Source organism: Trachemys scripta, chromosome 8 (assembly GCF_013100865.1).
Source record: "Trachemys scripta elegans isolate TJP31775 chromosome 8, CAS_Tse_1.0, whole genome shotgun sequence".
Lineage (NCBI taxonomy): Eukaryota > Metazoa > Chordata > Testudines > Emydidae > Trachemys > Trachemys scripta.
Genome location: NC_048305.1, coordinates 75,718,343 through 75,734,803, shown reverse-complemented (window position 1 = coordinate 75,734,803; position 16,461 = coordinate 75,718,343). Strand labels below are relative to the sequence as shown.

General features: G+C 49.1%; 1 protein-coding gene across 1 annotated transcript; it reads right to left on the bottom strand.

The window, feature by feature from the left end:
- Positions 1-230: 230 nt before the first annotated feature.
- Positions 231-15,737, bottom strand: GFI1 (growth factor independent 1 transcriptional repressor). Its single transcript, XM_034780365.1, has 8 exons — positions 15,605-15,737; positions 15,320-15,494; positions 11,619-11,858; positions 10,673-10,879; positions 4,624-5,039; positions 4,396-4,533; positions 2,221-2,386; positions 231-791 (listed from the first exon to the last, which is right to left on the bottom strand). Exons 3-8 carry the CDS (start codon positions 11,731-11,733, stop codon positions 613-615), a joined length of 1,221 nt encoding a protein of 406 aa, XP_034636256.1. The 5' UTR covers positions 11,734-11,858; positions 15,320-15,494; positions 15,605-15,737; the 3' UTR covers positions 231-612.
- Between the last annotated feature and the right edge of the window lie 724 nt (positions 15,738-16,461).

Sequence of the window (16,461 nt, the reverse complement as noted above, 5' to 3'; positions counted from 1 at the left end):
GAGCTGGAAGGACAGGAGACAAGGGCCTGATTCTCTTCTCACACTAGTTTTACAGCAGTGTAAGTCCCGATTTACACCAGTGTAAGTGAGATCAGAACCAAGCCCAAGCTGATTCCTTGGTGCTGAATGCCGCGAGATATCAGTCCAGCTCCTCCACTACAAGCCCTCCAGACAGAGAATGATCAATAAAGCTATTTAACAGTTAAACTCAACAAAAGCAAGCACTAACAGCTCAGTGTGTTTATCATGTAAACTCTGTTTCCCTGCAAGTTAATTTCAAAAATAAAAAGATGAAGGAATTCATCTTTGCCATGGGTGATGGACTTTCCAGTTCACCGATATTTTCTAGCTTATCCACACTTGGAGCTTCAGGTTTCAGATGGAAATATTTATTTTCCAGTGTTGTGAGAGAGAAAGTCCAGCCTTTCAGATCCACTTTCAGAGTCCTTCTGGTTGAACTTTCAAAGCTGTGTCCCATCCTATCCTCCCTGAGATCCTTCCCCAAAAAGTAATGCCAGGGTCTGTGCTAAAGGGCATGACTCAGGGCCATCAGGGAAGGAAGGGAGTCTCTTCACATAGTGTTGTAGGTGCTTTCTGTATCGCAGCTGGGTCTCATTTCAGACCGTGTTGTGTCTCCCGATGTCTCCTTAAATCCACCTTCCTCTGGAAGCCTTTGCCACACAGATCGCAGCCAAAGGGCTTGAAGCCGGTGTGCTTACGACTATGGGTGATGAGGTTGGAGCTCTGGCTGAAGGCTTTCCCACACACCTGGCACTTGTGGGGCTTCTCACCTACAAGGAGAAGGGGATAAAGAGGGCAGGCCCCATATTAGACAATCAACGTAGCATCCAAGCAGATCCAGGACAAACTAGCCATAGTCAATGTGCCCCATGCTTTGAAGTGATTTCCACGCTGCAATATTGTCACCTCTAAGTGACCACAGAACAGGGTCACTCTCCCTGGGACAATTCTATGGGTGAAATCCTACCCCATTTAAGTTAATGGCAAAACTCCCTTTGATTTCAATGGGGACAGGACTTCAACCTATGTCTCATTTCAGTAATGTATGTTACCAGATTCTGGTCTCGCTTATGCCAGTGTAATTCCAGAGTAAATCCATCAGCTGATTTAGAATCTGGCCAAAGATTTGGCCAATAAAGTCCAATTTAAAAAAAACTGATTGTCTTTCTTCTTCTCTTCCCTGGTCCCATTTTACTATTTAAATGGTTCAGCTGAACCAAATTTTTCAAATGTATCCACTAAAGTTTAGTTTGTCTCAACTTGAGACAAATTCTAAGTCAGCCAATGGGTTTACTCTGAAGTTACACCTGAGTAAATGAGACAACTTTATAATAATAATATTTAAATTTGTTTTTCACAACCACTTGTGACCTTTTTGAAAGTCAAATACTTTGACAAACAGCACTGATTTTATATATGTATATTCAGATCACTCATTTTCGATTATTTAAATCCATGATGCTAGCAGTTTGAAAGGGAAGCTTTATTTTTAAAGGTCCCTGAGAAAACCTGCTGCCTCTTTCAACAACATTCTTTGAAAAATGCTTTCCTTGAGTAATTTATCTGCAGTGTATTAATTTCCATATTCATTATCACCAACAATGAAACTTGAGAACTATGCACCTCTCCTCCCATTAAATGCCAGACTGCAACCATTTGATTGGAAAGTCCGGGTGGAAGCCTAATAGATAGATAATCTCTGAGTAAATATTTAGACTGAGAGTTGGACCCTGGGCCCTTGAGTTTAGTGTTTAATCTAGAGGAGGAGCTGCTGCTGCTATTGTAAAGTGGCAGGCTATGCAGATGGAGATGCAGCAGTCAGATTCACCTGTCATTTTCCAAGGGCCATAGCTCTAAATCAAGGCCATATGAATATACTGCTCTACAAATCATCTTACAGAGAAGCCCTTTTGAATAACCACAGGGAGGATCCTATTAAAGCAACACTGATTGGACAGTGAGGATTTCAGGTATTAAACAGAAGCTGTTCATGAAACCAAGTTCAAATTTCCCTTCTTTGCACCATTGCTCCGCTTGGGTTTCCACAGTGTGAACTACTCCAGTAGGGCAAGGGCCCGGCAGAGGGAGTTGCGTGCACTGGTCTGGCTGAAGATGAATGGATTGGTGGGAGGAGAGAATCTCCTCTCCAGAATCTATTCTAATGAATAGGGACTGAACGCCAGCTGCTGCAGGGCTGACCTGTGTGAATGAAAGTGTGTTTCTTCATGTCAGATTTCTGGTGGAACCGTTTCCCACAATACTGACACGGGTAGGGCCGGGTGTCCGAGTGGATGAGCAGGTGGGTGGACAGGGTGGAAGATCTCTTAAAGCTCTTGCCGCAGATCTTACAATCAAAGCTGCGTTCCTGCAGAGAGAGGAAAGACACACACCCCGTTATGCCACTCCCAAGGTCTCTTCGCAATGCAGTTAGCCTGACAGTGCATTAACAAACACCCCCATCCCAGGAACCACATCCTCTTCCCCAGTACCCACTAGGCCCAGTGGAGGCACTAACCTTGGCATTACTGCCCCACTTGGTAAAACACATCCCTGATTCACAGTCAGATAAATTCACCTTCTTCCCAATTCTATTCACCACTCAGACCTAGTGATGTAATGGAACGGCTCTTCCAGACCAAGGGACTGTGTGGGACTAGCTACTTTGGTGCCCCAGACTTTGCACTACATATGTGCACATTCCAGGGGGCTCCAATGGAGAAGCCGTAAGACTTCGCTAAGCAGCCTGATGGCCACAGTACAGCATAGTGGGGCATTTGGTTAATGACATTGCAAGGTACAGGACCCCACCTGACATCTTAACAGTGCTGAGGACTGTGGGAGAGTGAGGCATTGAGGGGAACTTTTGGATTGGGTTGAATTCTGTTGGGCAGTTATTGTTTGCTGCTAGTTTAACTTGTCATCAACATTCAGGTCAAAGGTGCCTAAGGCTTTAAGATCAGAGCCTTTCTGGTTGTTAATATTTCTATAAATCAAAATACATACACTGGAACCACCACTACCTCTCCCTTCACTCAACTTCCCATCAGACCTTTAGACGCCCCATCACGCATTCCTCTCCTCCTTTCACCTATGCTCCCTCTCTAGACACCCCATCGCAAAATCCTCTCTTCCTTCAGTGCTTCTTCCCCTACCACACACTCCTCTCTTCTCTCAGCACTCACTCTCCTCCTCCAAGGCCATGTTATGCTTTTCAGACACGTCTGCTTTAAGTCTGTATTTGGCAGGCAGCATTTGCTTGTTGTGCTCGGCCCCAAATGCTTCCTCCTCAGGGTTTGAATACACTGAATGCTCTTTTTTCCACTGTTTAACTGGCGATATTTCCCTTCCTCAGACGCCCTGCAGTCGCACACTCATTCACTTGCAAATAAAACAGCAAACAAGTCTCTCTGTAACTCTGGCCTCCTGAAGCTGACTTTGGGAGGGAAGATTTGCCAGGCCAAGTGAGTGGGTGAAGGGAAAATATGGTACAATATCAGCAGGTGGAAAAAGTTACAAATCCTCCTACCAAAATTAACGACCATATTCTTCTTGTGTGTGACTCAGATCAATTTTAGATGGGTGAAGTCTGCTCTCTACACACGACTGGGTATTCAGGTGTTCCCTGCACACACACACACACACACACACACAGAGTAACTAAAAAGGAGGGCAGATTCACTCCTTTTGGGGCAAGGCTGCCGGGGGGGGCAAGTGGGGCAATTTGCCCCAGGCCCCGGGCCCCACAGGGGCCCCCACGAGAATATAGTATTCTATAGTATTGCAACTTTTTTTATGGAAGGGGCCCCCGAAATTGTTTTGCTCCAGGCCCCCTGAATCATCTGGGTGGCCCTATTTTGGGGGAGAGCTGGAGGGTGGAGACAATGAGTTTCTTTAACTGCTACAAAAGTCCAGCCTGCTGCAAGGTCCTGACTTTGGGTGAGAGTGAGACACAAATTCATGACATGAACGGTTGTTTTATTTGTAAAGTACCATAGGTGTCCATAGCTCATTACAGACAAACACGGGGCCTGGGAAGTGTGGAGGAAGTTTGGTATGTATTATATTTTGTTAATTTCATTCTCAGTGTTTATAGTGCCTGGATTCCAGATGCCTACCTGTCACCATGTTCTCCTCATTCAATAGCCCACCTGCCACTGTGCCCCCATCAGCCTCAGCACAATCCTTCCTCTGAAAGACACTATGCCTCTCTGACTCCCTCACCCCGAGTGCTTTCCTGCACCATGGCCCGCTCACCCTAAGTGCCCATCTACCACCATTCAGTTGCCTCAGCTGCCTCTTTGGTTCTGTACCCACGGCCCTGGCTACCTACCTTAGCACTGCATGCCCCCACCAATGTGCCTGCCCTGCTCTTACCTGGGAGTGCACAGTCTTGTGCTGCTCCAGGCTGACCGCATGGCCGAAGGTCTTGCCACACATGTCACAGGCAAAGGGTCTGGTGCCGCTGTGCGAGCGGCGTACATGCACCTCCAGGCCATGTGGGGTGGAGAAGACCTGAGGGGAGAGAGCACACAGGGGTCAGGCAGGCTAGCATGGGGAGGCAGGGGCTCGGATAGGACCGGAGTGGGGGAGGTCAGTTCCTACCTTGCTGCACTTGACGCACTTGTAGGAGCCAGTGCTGATCAGCATTGGGCGGCACAGAAGCTCTGACTCCACCTTGATCCCACCTGGGCCTTTCTCCTGCTGCAGCCCAGGCTGGGCCTCTGCATAGAGGCCGGGTGTTGCTGCTGATGGCCGCTCGAAGAGTCCCAGCCCAGGGGAGCTGAAGTCACTATAAAGTCTCAGGGCTGAGCCACAGTCTGCCCCAAAGAGGGCAGACTCCGAGCTCCGCTCACAGAAGAGCCCCAGGGCTGAGCTACGCTCCAACGTTGGGCAGGGCCTGTAGTTCTGCACCAAATGCCTCAGCTCAGAGCTGCCCAGGGTGCTCCATGCATATGGCTTGAAGGGCACTGAGAATGGGGGCGCCTCATCCAGGGAGGGGCAGACAGAACGCTCAGACGCTGTGGAAACACAAGGGGAGGGAGCGATTAGTGGGGTTCATAGCCATCACCCATTGGGCACAAAGCAGCACCTCAGAAGCCCAACACAGGTTCCAAAGCCAGAAACCTATCAGTGCTGCACACTCACTCACATGAGGGCTGCCTCTAATCTCTCACAAGGGGTGGGAGGGAGCTGTTTCCCTACATAGCGCACTATAGGCTTAATGCATTCATTGCTCCACTCTGCACAGGCTGCCAAAGCCAGCTTTTCAAAAATGGCCACTCATTTGGGGTGTCTCAGTTTTTGGGTGGCCCACTTGGAAACTTTGGCTTGATTTTCATAGATGTTGCTCACCTGCATCTCCCTTTGACTTTGACTGGAGTTTTGGGTACTCAGCACCAATGAAAAAACATACCTAATATGTCTCTCAGACTGGGCACCTAAAATTAATGGCTACATTTGAAAATTTTGGCCTAAATGACTAGGCAGTAATGTAAAGCACACATAATAAATACATAAATAATGAGCCTAGCTCTTATATAACACTTTTTATATTCTCCTACACATACCATTATGGACATGCCAGTAGCAGCTCCCTAGTTAAAAGTGTGTTACGTTTTGCACTTTTAGCAGAACTGAAATCCTTCTGTTTCCCAATTTAATGTCTGAATTAGTCTCCAGATTTGGCACCAGAAGTCTTTAGAGAACAGTTGAATTGTCTCTGTAATGTTCCTCACTTTTGCAGAGGAAACATTTTTAAATGGTCTCTTGCTGAAATGGAGATGTGTAATGCTCACATTTCTCTGGGTTCCTTTAGTAAAACAAGCATGAGCCCCACAAACTCTGAACTTCGCAAACTCCAGCCCTGACAAATATTATGAAAACCGTGCGCATAAGCCACATTTAAAATTAAAGACACAAAAGAGAGTGATTGCCCTTCCTGGTCATAACCTACATGAACTGCACCACAACAGACTGCTGGAGGCTCAGATCCATCACTTCTGTTTTGCCAACAAAACGAAAACAAAAATGTTCGAGTTGTTTTGGGTTTTGTGCTTTGCCAAAATTTCCCAGCCAGCTCTAACCTGAGCCAGCAGTTCTGTTCATACCCCTGGTGAGGGAGATGGGCAGCAGGGATATAGAAATGGGCTCTGGGAAAGAGCTTGAGCTCTAGAGGGCCATGAGGATTGAGCAGGGAGAGCCAGGTTTGGAGGACATGGCTGGTCAAGTGGGACTTTTGAGAAACAGGGGGGTAAACAGAGATGTGGAGGAAATAGGCTTGGGGCATGTAGCTCAGAGCTAGGACATGAGACATGAAGAGATGGAACCCAACTGTCTCAGCCCTGACACATTGGACCTTAAAGGGCTCCCTGAGTACTACTGCCTTGGCTCCCCACCGCACCAGCCAGCAGCACAGGGGGAGTCGAGTGTCTCTGTGCTGAGGCATCTGTGTATCAAGGGCTCTCCACAGCATAGCTACACTATGGACTAGGAAGAAGAGGCAACAGTGGAGAGTATTTAATTCACTGTTCACATGCTGATGCCTCCACATAAAGCCATTGGGCTTCATCACCTCAGGCTGCCTGAACAACCCCACCTCTCCCTCAGCCAAACACCTCTTCCTGCAAACTCCCACTTTTATATCCACAATTACTCCCCTGGCTCCTCACATCCCCTGTCAATTCCTGGCTTCCAGAGGCAGCCTCACACCCTCTCAAAAACCCCTTGACACACCAAGATGAGGGTGAAGATATGTGGCTATGTATGCTGTGAAGGAGGGAGTTGAGATGGAAAAGGAAACTGATGAGTGGAGATAGAGCGCTGAATGACTTGGCTCTTATTTCCTTGCTTTATGTTGGTGGGATATGCAGTCTAGAAACCTCACATCAAAATAAGGAAGATTTTTGGGTGGGAATACCCACACATATCACACACACTCACTCATACAAACTGAGTCTGTAATGCTGACACAATGGTGAACACGGTTTGTCCTGCTCTGTATTGACTGCAAAGCTGTGGTCAGCAGCATGTCAGCTCTCTCGGTTCTTCACAACCAGTGTCACAGTGTTGTCACCTATTGCAATTTGATCACAAGTCTCAGAGTATTTGCTGGTTCTCTTAAAGCCCCAGCTTCCGGAAGGATGTGATTTCATCAGCATTTCAGCTTTCTTTCTGTTATTAAAGTAATTTTCAGACATTCATGGTTGGGGTGGAAAGCTTGAAAACATGACCCTTCAATGCTCCAGCACAAGAAGGCAAATCAAAATACCCCCAGGGCCTTATTTTTAAAATCTCATGATTTTTAAGACAGTCTCTTTATTTTTAGGGGTGGGGGAAGGGACTGACTTATGATTTTGACCCCTTGGAGTAGGCAATAGGGATGTGGTAACATTGGGTAGTGAAGACCAGTCCTGTAGAGTCCCACCCACATAGATACACACCCTTCCTACGAGTGCGGGTGCCAGGGCAGAGCACCCCACACACTGGGCACACCCTCACTAAGGACTGGATGGAGTCACAGAGGCACAGCCCTGAGGTGGGGTGGGATGACACTGCTCCTCTGCCCCAGAACGCTTCCCAGCACCAAGGGCAGTGCAAACTGCTCCCTTCCCTATCCCTGTGCCTGGGCAGAATCATGTCCAGCCTTCCCTCCACCCCCCTTCTCCCTAGCCCATTTAGGCTCCCCCAGGAGCACAGGTGCTGCAATTTTGCCCAGCTTTACATAGTTCATGCAAGGGAGGCGAAGAGCCCATCCCCCATAAGGGCTAGTGGGACTTTAGCCCTAAATGACTGAACTAATAAATGAATAGGCAGCACTTTACATACACAAAGATACACACACAAACACACACCCCTATTTCTCTGCCTTCCTAGCTAGAGTCTTATACCTGGGAAAGGTATCATGCAAATTCAATAGCAATGATATATTTAATAGTATATATTAATATGATTTAAATTAATCAGTTATAGACTATGAATATGGCCAGGTGTTATTACATACATACATATAAAGAGAGCTTATAGGTATAATGTATTTATATACCGCAGTAATTTGCATAAATAGGGTAGATGTATGGTATTTATAAATATTATTAGTAATACTATAAATAAATCTACTCTATGCAAATTACTATGGCATAAATACAATATTCAGATTTAATTTTGCGCACTAATGAAATGTGAATACATATATTCGTTTTGCAGATCACATGGAATACGAACATGAATCGTATTCTATTCCACTATAGGCACATAGCATATGTATTCTATAGCGTTTGTGTCTATATGCACACTCTCACTGCCTCTGCCCGATATGAATTTAATTTAGAAAAGCTGTTTCTCTCTTTTCTTTCTTGTCAAGCACAGCAACGATCTTTCCACAGGAGAATAAATCCCGCCGTGAAAAATCAAATATTGTATCAATACATCCCCGCGACCTAATTAGACCGTTATTTGTCTTAAAAATTTCTGGGACAGAGAAGTTGGCGAGGGAATGGGAGCTGGGGGGGCGGACTGGGGAGAAAGAATTGGTGGGAGGAAGCTTGCTCTCCTGACACCGCTTTCAGGCTTGCCAGACAGCTCGTACCTGTCTCCGTACTGATGCCAATCTGGATGGAGTATTCAGTGTAACGATTTCAGCAGCATTATTAGGGGCCACGCCTAGCGGGTCGGATCAGTGGATGCCAGGGACACCTGCAATCCCCACTTCACTCCTGGGATATGTTCGTTAAGAATTTAACGGGGACAGAGCCCTCCAGTATTGATGCCCCCATCGCATAATCAGTTTCAGCTATAAAAGATTATCTAATTTTGTTAAGACACTCGCTCGGAACGCACCTTCCTCGACGCACTCATAGTAAATGAAGCGCTTTAGGCAAGTGAATTTTAGGAGGGGAAAAATAATCGTGAAAAAAAAACTAGGCGCAGATCTAGTGAAGACTGTCTTTCCAGTGATCTGTGTCCACATTTTACAGACGCAAGATGGGTGAGGTAATAGGTTTTGTTGGCGAAAGAGACAAGCTTTCGAGCGTTCACAGAGTTCGTCTTCAGGGCTGTGTAAACTGGACAGCTTGTCTCGCTCACCAGCAGAAGTGGGTCCAATAAAAGATTCCACCTCATCCACCTTGTGCCTCTAATATCTGGACCTGGGACCAAAATGGCTACAACAACGCTCCATATGTGTACACACTGCGGCAGGGGCGCGATCTACGGGTCCCTCTCCACAAGCTATTAGTATGCAGGGAGAGGGGGAGGATTTAGTGTTAATTATATTGTTATTATTAATTAGAATGCAGATAACTAAGCAAACCAGATCGAATTGCATCCCCACATTTTGTCGTGTGTACAATTTTGTTTGCCTTGACTCAAGCCCTGGGGGCTTTTAAAATGTAGAGCTGCTCCCCTATTAGATACAGACGTGGCTATGCAGTGACATTACAGGGACAAAGTAGGAATGAAAACCAGGAACAGGTTTTTGTTTGTCTGCGGGGGTTTCTTGATCTTGTAAAGCAGAGACAATTTTCTACCTTTCCAGCGACAGAAATTGTTGCTTTTTGCACCGAGTTTATGCACGCACACACTTTGTCTTTTTTCAGCTGCAGCTTTTTAACGGAGGCAATAAAAAGCTTTGTTATTTTTGTTATAAAACGACATGATTGTATTTTTAAATGAGATAGTATTCAAGCCAAAGTCAGGTCTGCATCTTCTCCCACTGCTCCGGCCACATCAAAGGTACAACCAGGGAGCTAGAGACAGAGCTGTAGCTATAAGTGTGAGCTTCCTGGATTTGGGGTGTTTAAATCTGACCGTCATTATTTTCATCTGTTTTTCAGGAATGCATTTTTAGAAAAGAAAAAAAAAATCCCTTTTTAGACAAGAAACAAGAAATAACTTGAATGGGAGTTAGGAAAGTATCTAACGGATAATGCACACACACACACACACACACACACACACACACACACACACACACACTCACACTTATATTTTCTATAGGTGTATAGATAGCCGTGTATCTACATTTACTAGTTTTCATAACACGTATCCCCTAGCGCAGTCCGATCTATCATATAAGAAAACTCAGAGACACTGTAGCAGCCTATTATATTTAGACACCAACAAAACTAATTTTATATTCCTGTGATTTGCATTCTTCAATATTTCAAAGCTCTTCAGTCAAATTATTTTTTACATTCACTCGTGTCCATGCTCAATCCAGGCTAGATCCTGCTCTGTATGAAGCCAACAGGAATGTTGCCCTTCGTGAACTAAAATACCTCTGGATGCATGTTTAAAACTGGAGTAAGATGCACAGGGAAGCTCATTTCTAACCCAAAGCAATGTACAGGGGTTGTCGGGATTCAGTGTAACACACAGTGGAGGCTTTCTTCTTAATAGCTACACGAACATTGGTAAAACAACCGACAGCTGCTGCGTTTGCATTCGTGCTGGTCGGTGCTGACCGGGAGTGTATCAGCCAGGAACCCCCATCACTCTCCAGCCCAGCCGATTTCCGTGGACTGGGACGGCCCCCGACGGCCGGCTCCCTGAGAAGAGGCTGGAGAGGAAGACAGACCCTTCCCCTGGGCTGCCAGCCGCGCCCCCTCCCAGTCAGAGACCCCAGCCCGCAGGCGGTGCCGGCTCCAGGCCCTACCTGGCGAGACGGACGGGGACGGGGGTCTCCAGAAGTCCTCGAACTCCGACGCTCTGTCGCAGACGCTGCCCTCGCAGCTGGGAGCCGAGTCGGAAGCGCCATCGACGGCCTCGCTCAGGTGGGATTCCGGGGAGGAGCGGCCCCGGGGGGGCTCCGGGTCCCGGAGGCCGGAGCTGCACAGACCCGTCTCTCCCGGGATCTTACTGTCTGCGGGGGACAGAGGCGAGAAGGGCCCTTACCCCGGGGTAGGTGGGGAGAGCAGGACCCCTCAGCCCGGCCCGCGGGGCCCCTGCCTCCCCGCCAGGGCAGCGTCCTCCTGCGGACAGCCCCGCAGCCTCGCCGGGGCCCCAGCAGCGCCCCTGCTCCAGCACCCGGGCAGCATCTCCCTCTGTCCCCGCCGCTTCCCCAGCTCAGCCCCGGCGCGCTGCTTCTCGGGGAGACCCGCAGACGCGGCCCTTGCCAGGGCTGGGCTCGGGCCGGCTGCCCAGGGGTCCCCATTCAAACACTAGCCGAGGGCAGCGGGGTCCTCGGGGCAGTAGGGGGCAGCCCCCTGGACTGCAGCTCCGGCTGCCGCTTGCCAGGCGCCGAACTCCCCCAGTACAGGGCGAGTACCTGGCAAGGGGCAGGCACGGGGCAGAGACCTGGTCGCTGGGATCCGCTGGCCCTTGGGCCGCATCTCCCCACCCCACCTCCCCCAGTGCCCCATTGCTACAAGCACCAGTCCCCGCACCCCCACACACACACACACTCCGGGCCGCGTGCCTTTGCCCCGCGAGCTCCCCCGAGCCCCCAGCCCGCCCTCCCAGGGCTCTGTAGTTGCCTGCAATGAACTGGCACAGCCCCCTTGTCGCAGGTCAGGCTCTGATCCCCCACCTCCATCTGTACCGCTCCAAGCCGTGCCCGGAGCTGCAGTGCCGCGGCCCCCGACCGCAGGTGCCCGCCCTACCTGCACAGATCTGGGCCAGCACGCTCTCCAGGCGCAGGCTGTAGTCCTCGTCCGGAGAGCGGGGCTGGTGGTAGCTGTGCGCCTTCTTACTCTTCACCAGGAAAGACCTCGGCATGGTGAGGCTGCTCCTGCAAGGCGAGGCGCCTGTCACTCTGCGCGACTGTGTCCGCGCCCCGGACACCCCAAATCACTGGCGGCGCCACCCGTGAATCGCCTTAAATCCCCAGCCTTGGCTGTGCTCTGCAGAGAGATTTGACAAGCCATTGGTTAGGGATCTCCGGGGGGACTGGGAATCGGGACAGGGCGGGGAGGGGCGAGGGGACGGGGCAGGGGAGGAGCATGCGTACAGGACGCTCCGTTCACCAGGTGGCATTCAGACAGGTGGTTTCAAAACAACGCATCTCCAGACGCATCAGCCACAAACGGGGCTATCGGCTGGGGGGAGGGGGCTGTTCGTTTCTTAGGTGTCTCCAACCAGCTGGGAAATCAAACCCGCAGCGCTGCGAAGGAGCGACACTGCTCGCTCACTCCGTTGTTACTCAAACGCGGGCGTTACGCAGTCCTCCCCCCATCTTTCATCAGGAGGGTGGGCTGGTGGGAGAGGGGCTGCTTGCAGCTTGTTGAGCAACAGGCATCCAACAGACGGGGAGAAATAACACGCTAGTCTCCTTTTGCACCAGGCTCACCTTGGAGAGCTCACACGGGAGCAATCTACCCAGGCAGTGCAAACGAGGCGGATCATGTAGTGTGCCAATTTACCGAGGTTAAACTGAGCCAATTCGTCACTCACACAATCCTAACAAGAGACTGAAAGGCCCCACAAATATCACTGTGCTCTCATTCCCCCCGAGACTGCTAATAACAACAAATAGCTGGACAAACTGATTTCTAACCAAACTTTTGTGAGATGTCTGAGTTACAATAGCTTCATGTGTTTATCATTTGCATGGCTGCAAACATTTTTAAAGGTCATCAGCGGCGATATTGTGCGCGGGAACAATATGGTTTATTTGCAGGCTCTTCCCTCTCAGAGACTCTCAAGCAATAGCTTGTATCGGATTGATTTTGTGGGAGGTAAATTGCGAACAGAAAATAGCGGTGTCTTGCTCTGTTCTGCTGCGCTTCAGTACAAGGAGGGTCCTGGACACTGAGTACTGGGAGAAGGGAAAGTTTATTCAAGCACATCAGGAAAGAAATGCCAGCTACGCGCCTGTTGTCTGCTGCTGCTGGCAAGTAAGGAGAGCAGAAACCTGCTGTCTATCTCTGGATAATTTAGTGAGATCACTAATGTTCATTTACCCCTCCCCCTACTCAGTTAACAATCCCCGCCAGACACGATTCTGTGTGGACAGTCTCTTCATATTTGCATTAGATCAAAGAGCTAAAAACCAGCAGCGAAGCGTAGCCGCCTCGCAGACACACTTTCTGAAACGATGTAACAATTCGATATCATCTGGACACCTATGACTGACACCGTATTTCTGTCCCAGAGACTATCTGCTAAAGGGTTTTCGGCGACCTCAGTGTAAGTGAGATTAATTTGCTTAGGGGGAGGGAGTATAATGAAATCTACAAACTAAATCCAAACTCGGAGAGTTATCCAGGTTGGAGTATCGTGGTACATCCCGGTCCTAGTTCAAATATCCGCTGTTGAATAAACTTTAAAAATATATACAATTATAAAAACATTTTAACTGTAACACGGAAAACCGAGATATCTCCACACACTTGGATCGAAAAGAAACCTGGGGGAGAAAAATCTGTTTACAGGTTTCCTTTGGGGTCTCCGGGGCCAGGGGTTTAACGAACAGGCGGGTGTCCTACTCAGATCAGCTCCGTCACATCAAGCCTCAGAGATGGGCTGACACAACACCTGTACGACTCGGCACTTTGCAAAAGAGAAATACCCCATGTCTGAGCTCGAATGAGGGTTTCTTCTCCGCCAGTGCCGGCTCGCCAGTCCTGGGTAAGGTAAGGAGCCAGCCTGCGCTTTCCATGAGGAAAGAAAGGAAGAGGCTGGATCTTGTCACGCACGGCATTGAATTTAAGCTGGGTTTGTTTTTCCTCTAATGACTCCAGTTTGTTATGAATAGCTAAAAGAGGTCCTGTCTGATTTCATTTACCCTGGTAGGGCCGGGCCCAGAGGGGAACCAATCAATTGCTGCACATACATTTTTCAGCAGGCAGCTCTGTAATTTACAATACCAGCAATCGATCGATTGCCTTTCATTGCTCACGCAGGTGTTTTAATATTTATTCCGCCTCGTTTATTTTTTTGCCATCGAAAAGATGTAAACAAATATAGTAAATGTTATTCAGTGGGATCATTTTTAATCCCCTGTACATTAAAATAGAGGTTCTCTTGACAGGATCGCCCGAAAAGCAGTTGTTCTCTTCGCTACACTATTTTCAGATCGTTCTGTTTGCTAGAAACTGGTGGGAGAGTTTCTCCCCTGTTCCACCTGTTCCTTAATTCATCCTTGAGAAGGAGGCACTGTTAACTGTGAAAGAAAGGGGGTAAAAATCAAAGTGGCTTGATAAATTTGTTGACATATTTATCATGAGTACAGGAGCCTGCCCTCTATTGATTCACTAACACCTCAGCCTCGGGGGCCTCAAAAATATTTCAAACACTTTAAAAATCTCAACTTCTTTTTTTTCCCTCCAAAAGCCTGGGCACGTCTGTGCGATGGGCGCACCCCCCCCCCCCCAGCTTCGCTCCTTGCGTGCGCTCCAACACGTGTGCGCGCGCAGGGCTGTCCACACTGCCCTTCTTGTCTTTCCACGCATTCCTTCCACACACCTTTGGAAAGTTACTTCGTTGCCTGATTCCAGTTTGTTAGAGTAACTCGCTGCTTTCTCTGAACAAGACAAATCGGTTTCCTTATCTCAGTTCTGGCTGCTGCTTAAATCTGCGCTCCCTCCTGAAAGCCAAGGCCAAATTTTCTGAGATGGCAGATAATCCCAGCTAGTAAATGTGGGAACACGGTTTCCCAAACCCACCTGGCATTATCCGACCCACCCGCAAGGAAGTGAAACATATGGCAGGAACTCGGGGAGCGTTTAACCAACTGTCCTCGTCCCTCTGCGCCAGGAAATCAAAGCAAGACCCACATTCCCCAGTGATGCTGGCGCTCGGGCTTTTCGGACCCATGGATGTCAGACTCCGAGCCTGTCCCGGGGTCAGTCAGTGATGCGGCGAGGGCGCAGGCCTCGCTTTCCAGCAGCCTGTTACATTTCGGCCTCAGTTTTATCTTTGGGCAATTCGTGATTATTATTCGCCACGTGCTTTCGTTTCATTTTCTCTCCCCGCTCCCAGTTGCCGGGCTGTTATTAACTGTTCTCCTCGCTGCATAGAAAGAGGGAGCTGGGCACTCTCAGCCCTTCGCAGGAGGGCCGGGCAAAGCCAATTCCGTTTCCCTGCAGTGCCCGGGGCGCACTGCGCTCCAGACGGCTGCTGGAGAGGAACCGAGGGGGAGTCCGTTTTCCTAGCAGATCTGCCCTCTGCCACCACAGGGCAGACGTGTGTCTAACCTCCCCACCCCTTCGGGGCTCGGGGCAGGGCCGTCTCCCAGGGGCTGAGCAAAGAGCAGTGCTGGTAGGTTTGTCCTTTGCTCTCAGTGAGACCCGCGGGCCAAGGGGGACAGGACATTTCCCCCAGTCGGCCAGGGGCGCAAGGCAAGAAAAGGAAAGTTGCTTACCATTTGGAAGCGTGGCTGCAGACAGCTTTGTGCCACACAGGCTGCTAGTTTAGGTGACTTTAAATTTAGCCTCCCTTAAGGAGAGCTGGTGTTTGACTTTGCCCTTTTTTTTCTCAACTCCTTCAGAGCTCAGCCCCCAAAACCACAAATTCCACTTCCTGAGCGTTAGGAGCTTCTGCAACAAAAAATGCGTTTAAAAAACCTATCAAATCAACACCGGGTTTTCTCTCTCTCTCTCTCTCTTTTTCTCTCTCTCTCTCTTTTCCTTAAATGAAAAGGTCTTACCGTATTCAGCTTGGCAGGGTTCGCCGGGGTGACATCCAAGTGTCATTCTGCAATAGGGCGTTTCATTTCACTCGGGGTTCTGCTCTAGAAATTACACACAGCGAGCGGATCTATTCTTGGATCCTCTTCAACTTCCGCAACGAGAACAGGTCACAGATTCAAAACACAGATTGACTCAAAAAGGGGGGCGGGGGCTGGGGACTGTGCTCGGAGGAGCTGACACAAAACGTTCAGGGAAATTCAAACCTCTCAGCTCAGCCCCCCTGCGGTCCTAGGAGGGCTGAACAACCCCCACGGGGCAGTCTAGACGGGGGTTGTATTATGGATCGGGTTTAAGGCAGAGCATTGTACAAAGGAGCCCTTCCCTAGCCTAGAATTAACTTGTTGTGGAAACTCTTTTGGGATAAATACACCCAGCAGCGCTGAAAATACCGTGACACCCAAACCTAGAGGTTTGCTCATTTCCCTTTGGATTTAGGTAATGGTTAAATATGGAAGAGGTAGGCGAGATTGTCTCTCCCCCCCTTTGCACAGAGGTTATTGTAGCTACAGAGTGATTCAAACACCGCAGGCAAGAGACACACACTCGGGAAACGACTGCCTTAGAGCAGCCTTCCTTACCTAATTTCCGGTGGTCAGTTTGCTAAATTAGAAAGGATCTGTGAGAAAGGCGCTTGCTGCACGCAGCGTGCAGACCTGAAGTCACCAGAGCTAGTGGGGAAGGGGCGGAGGAAAGAACAGCTCAGCGGGTGCACCGTTATTATCCAATTTAGCAGCGCTTTACTTACTTCGTGCATGAAAAACGTCCTTTAAAATTAGAGAGGGGCTCAAACCACTGCCTTCGCCGCTGCAGTTCT

Excerpts from the sequence above, each read along its gene's own strand:
- GFI1 (XM_034780365.1), bottom strand. The coding sequence starts at position 11,733 with ATGCCGAGGTCTTTCCTGGTGAAGAGTAAGAAGGCGCACAGCTACCAC. Across the intron at positions 10,880-11,618 it reads GCTGGCCCAGATCTGTGCAG|ACAGTAAGATCCCGGGAGAG; the intron begins GTAGGGCGGGCA and ends TGTCCCCCGCAG. Across the intron at positions 4,534-4,623 it reads AGTGCGTCAAGTGCAGCAAG|GTCTTCTCCACCCCACATGG; the intron begins GTAGGAACTGAC and ends CTCTCCCCTCAG.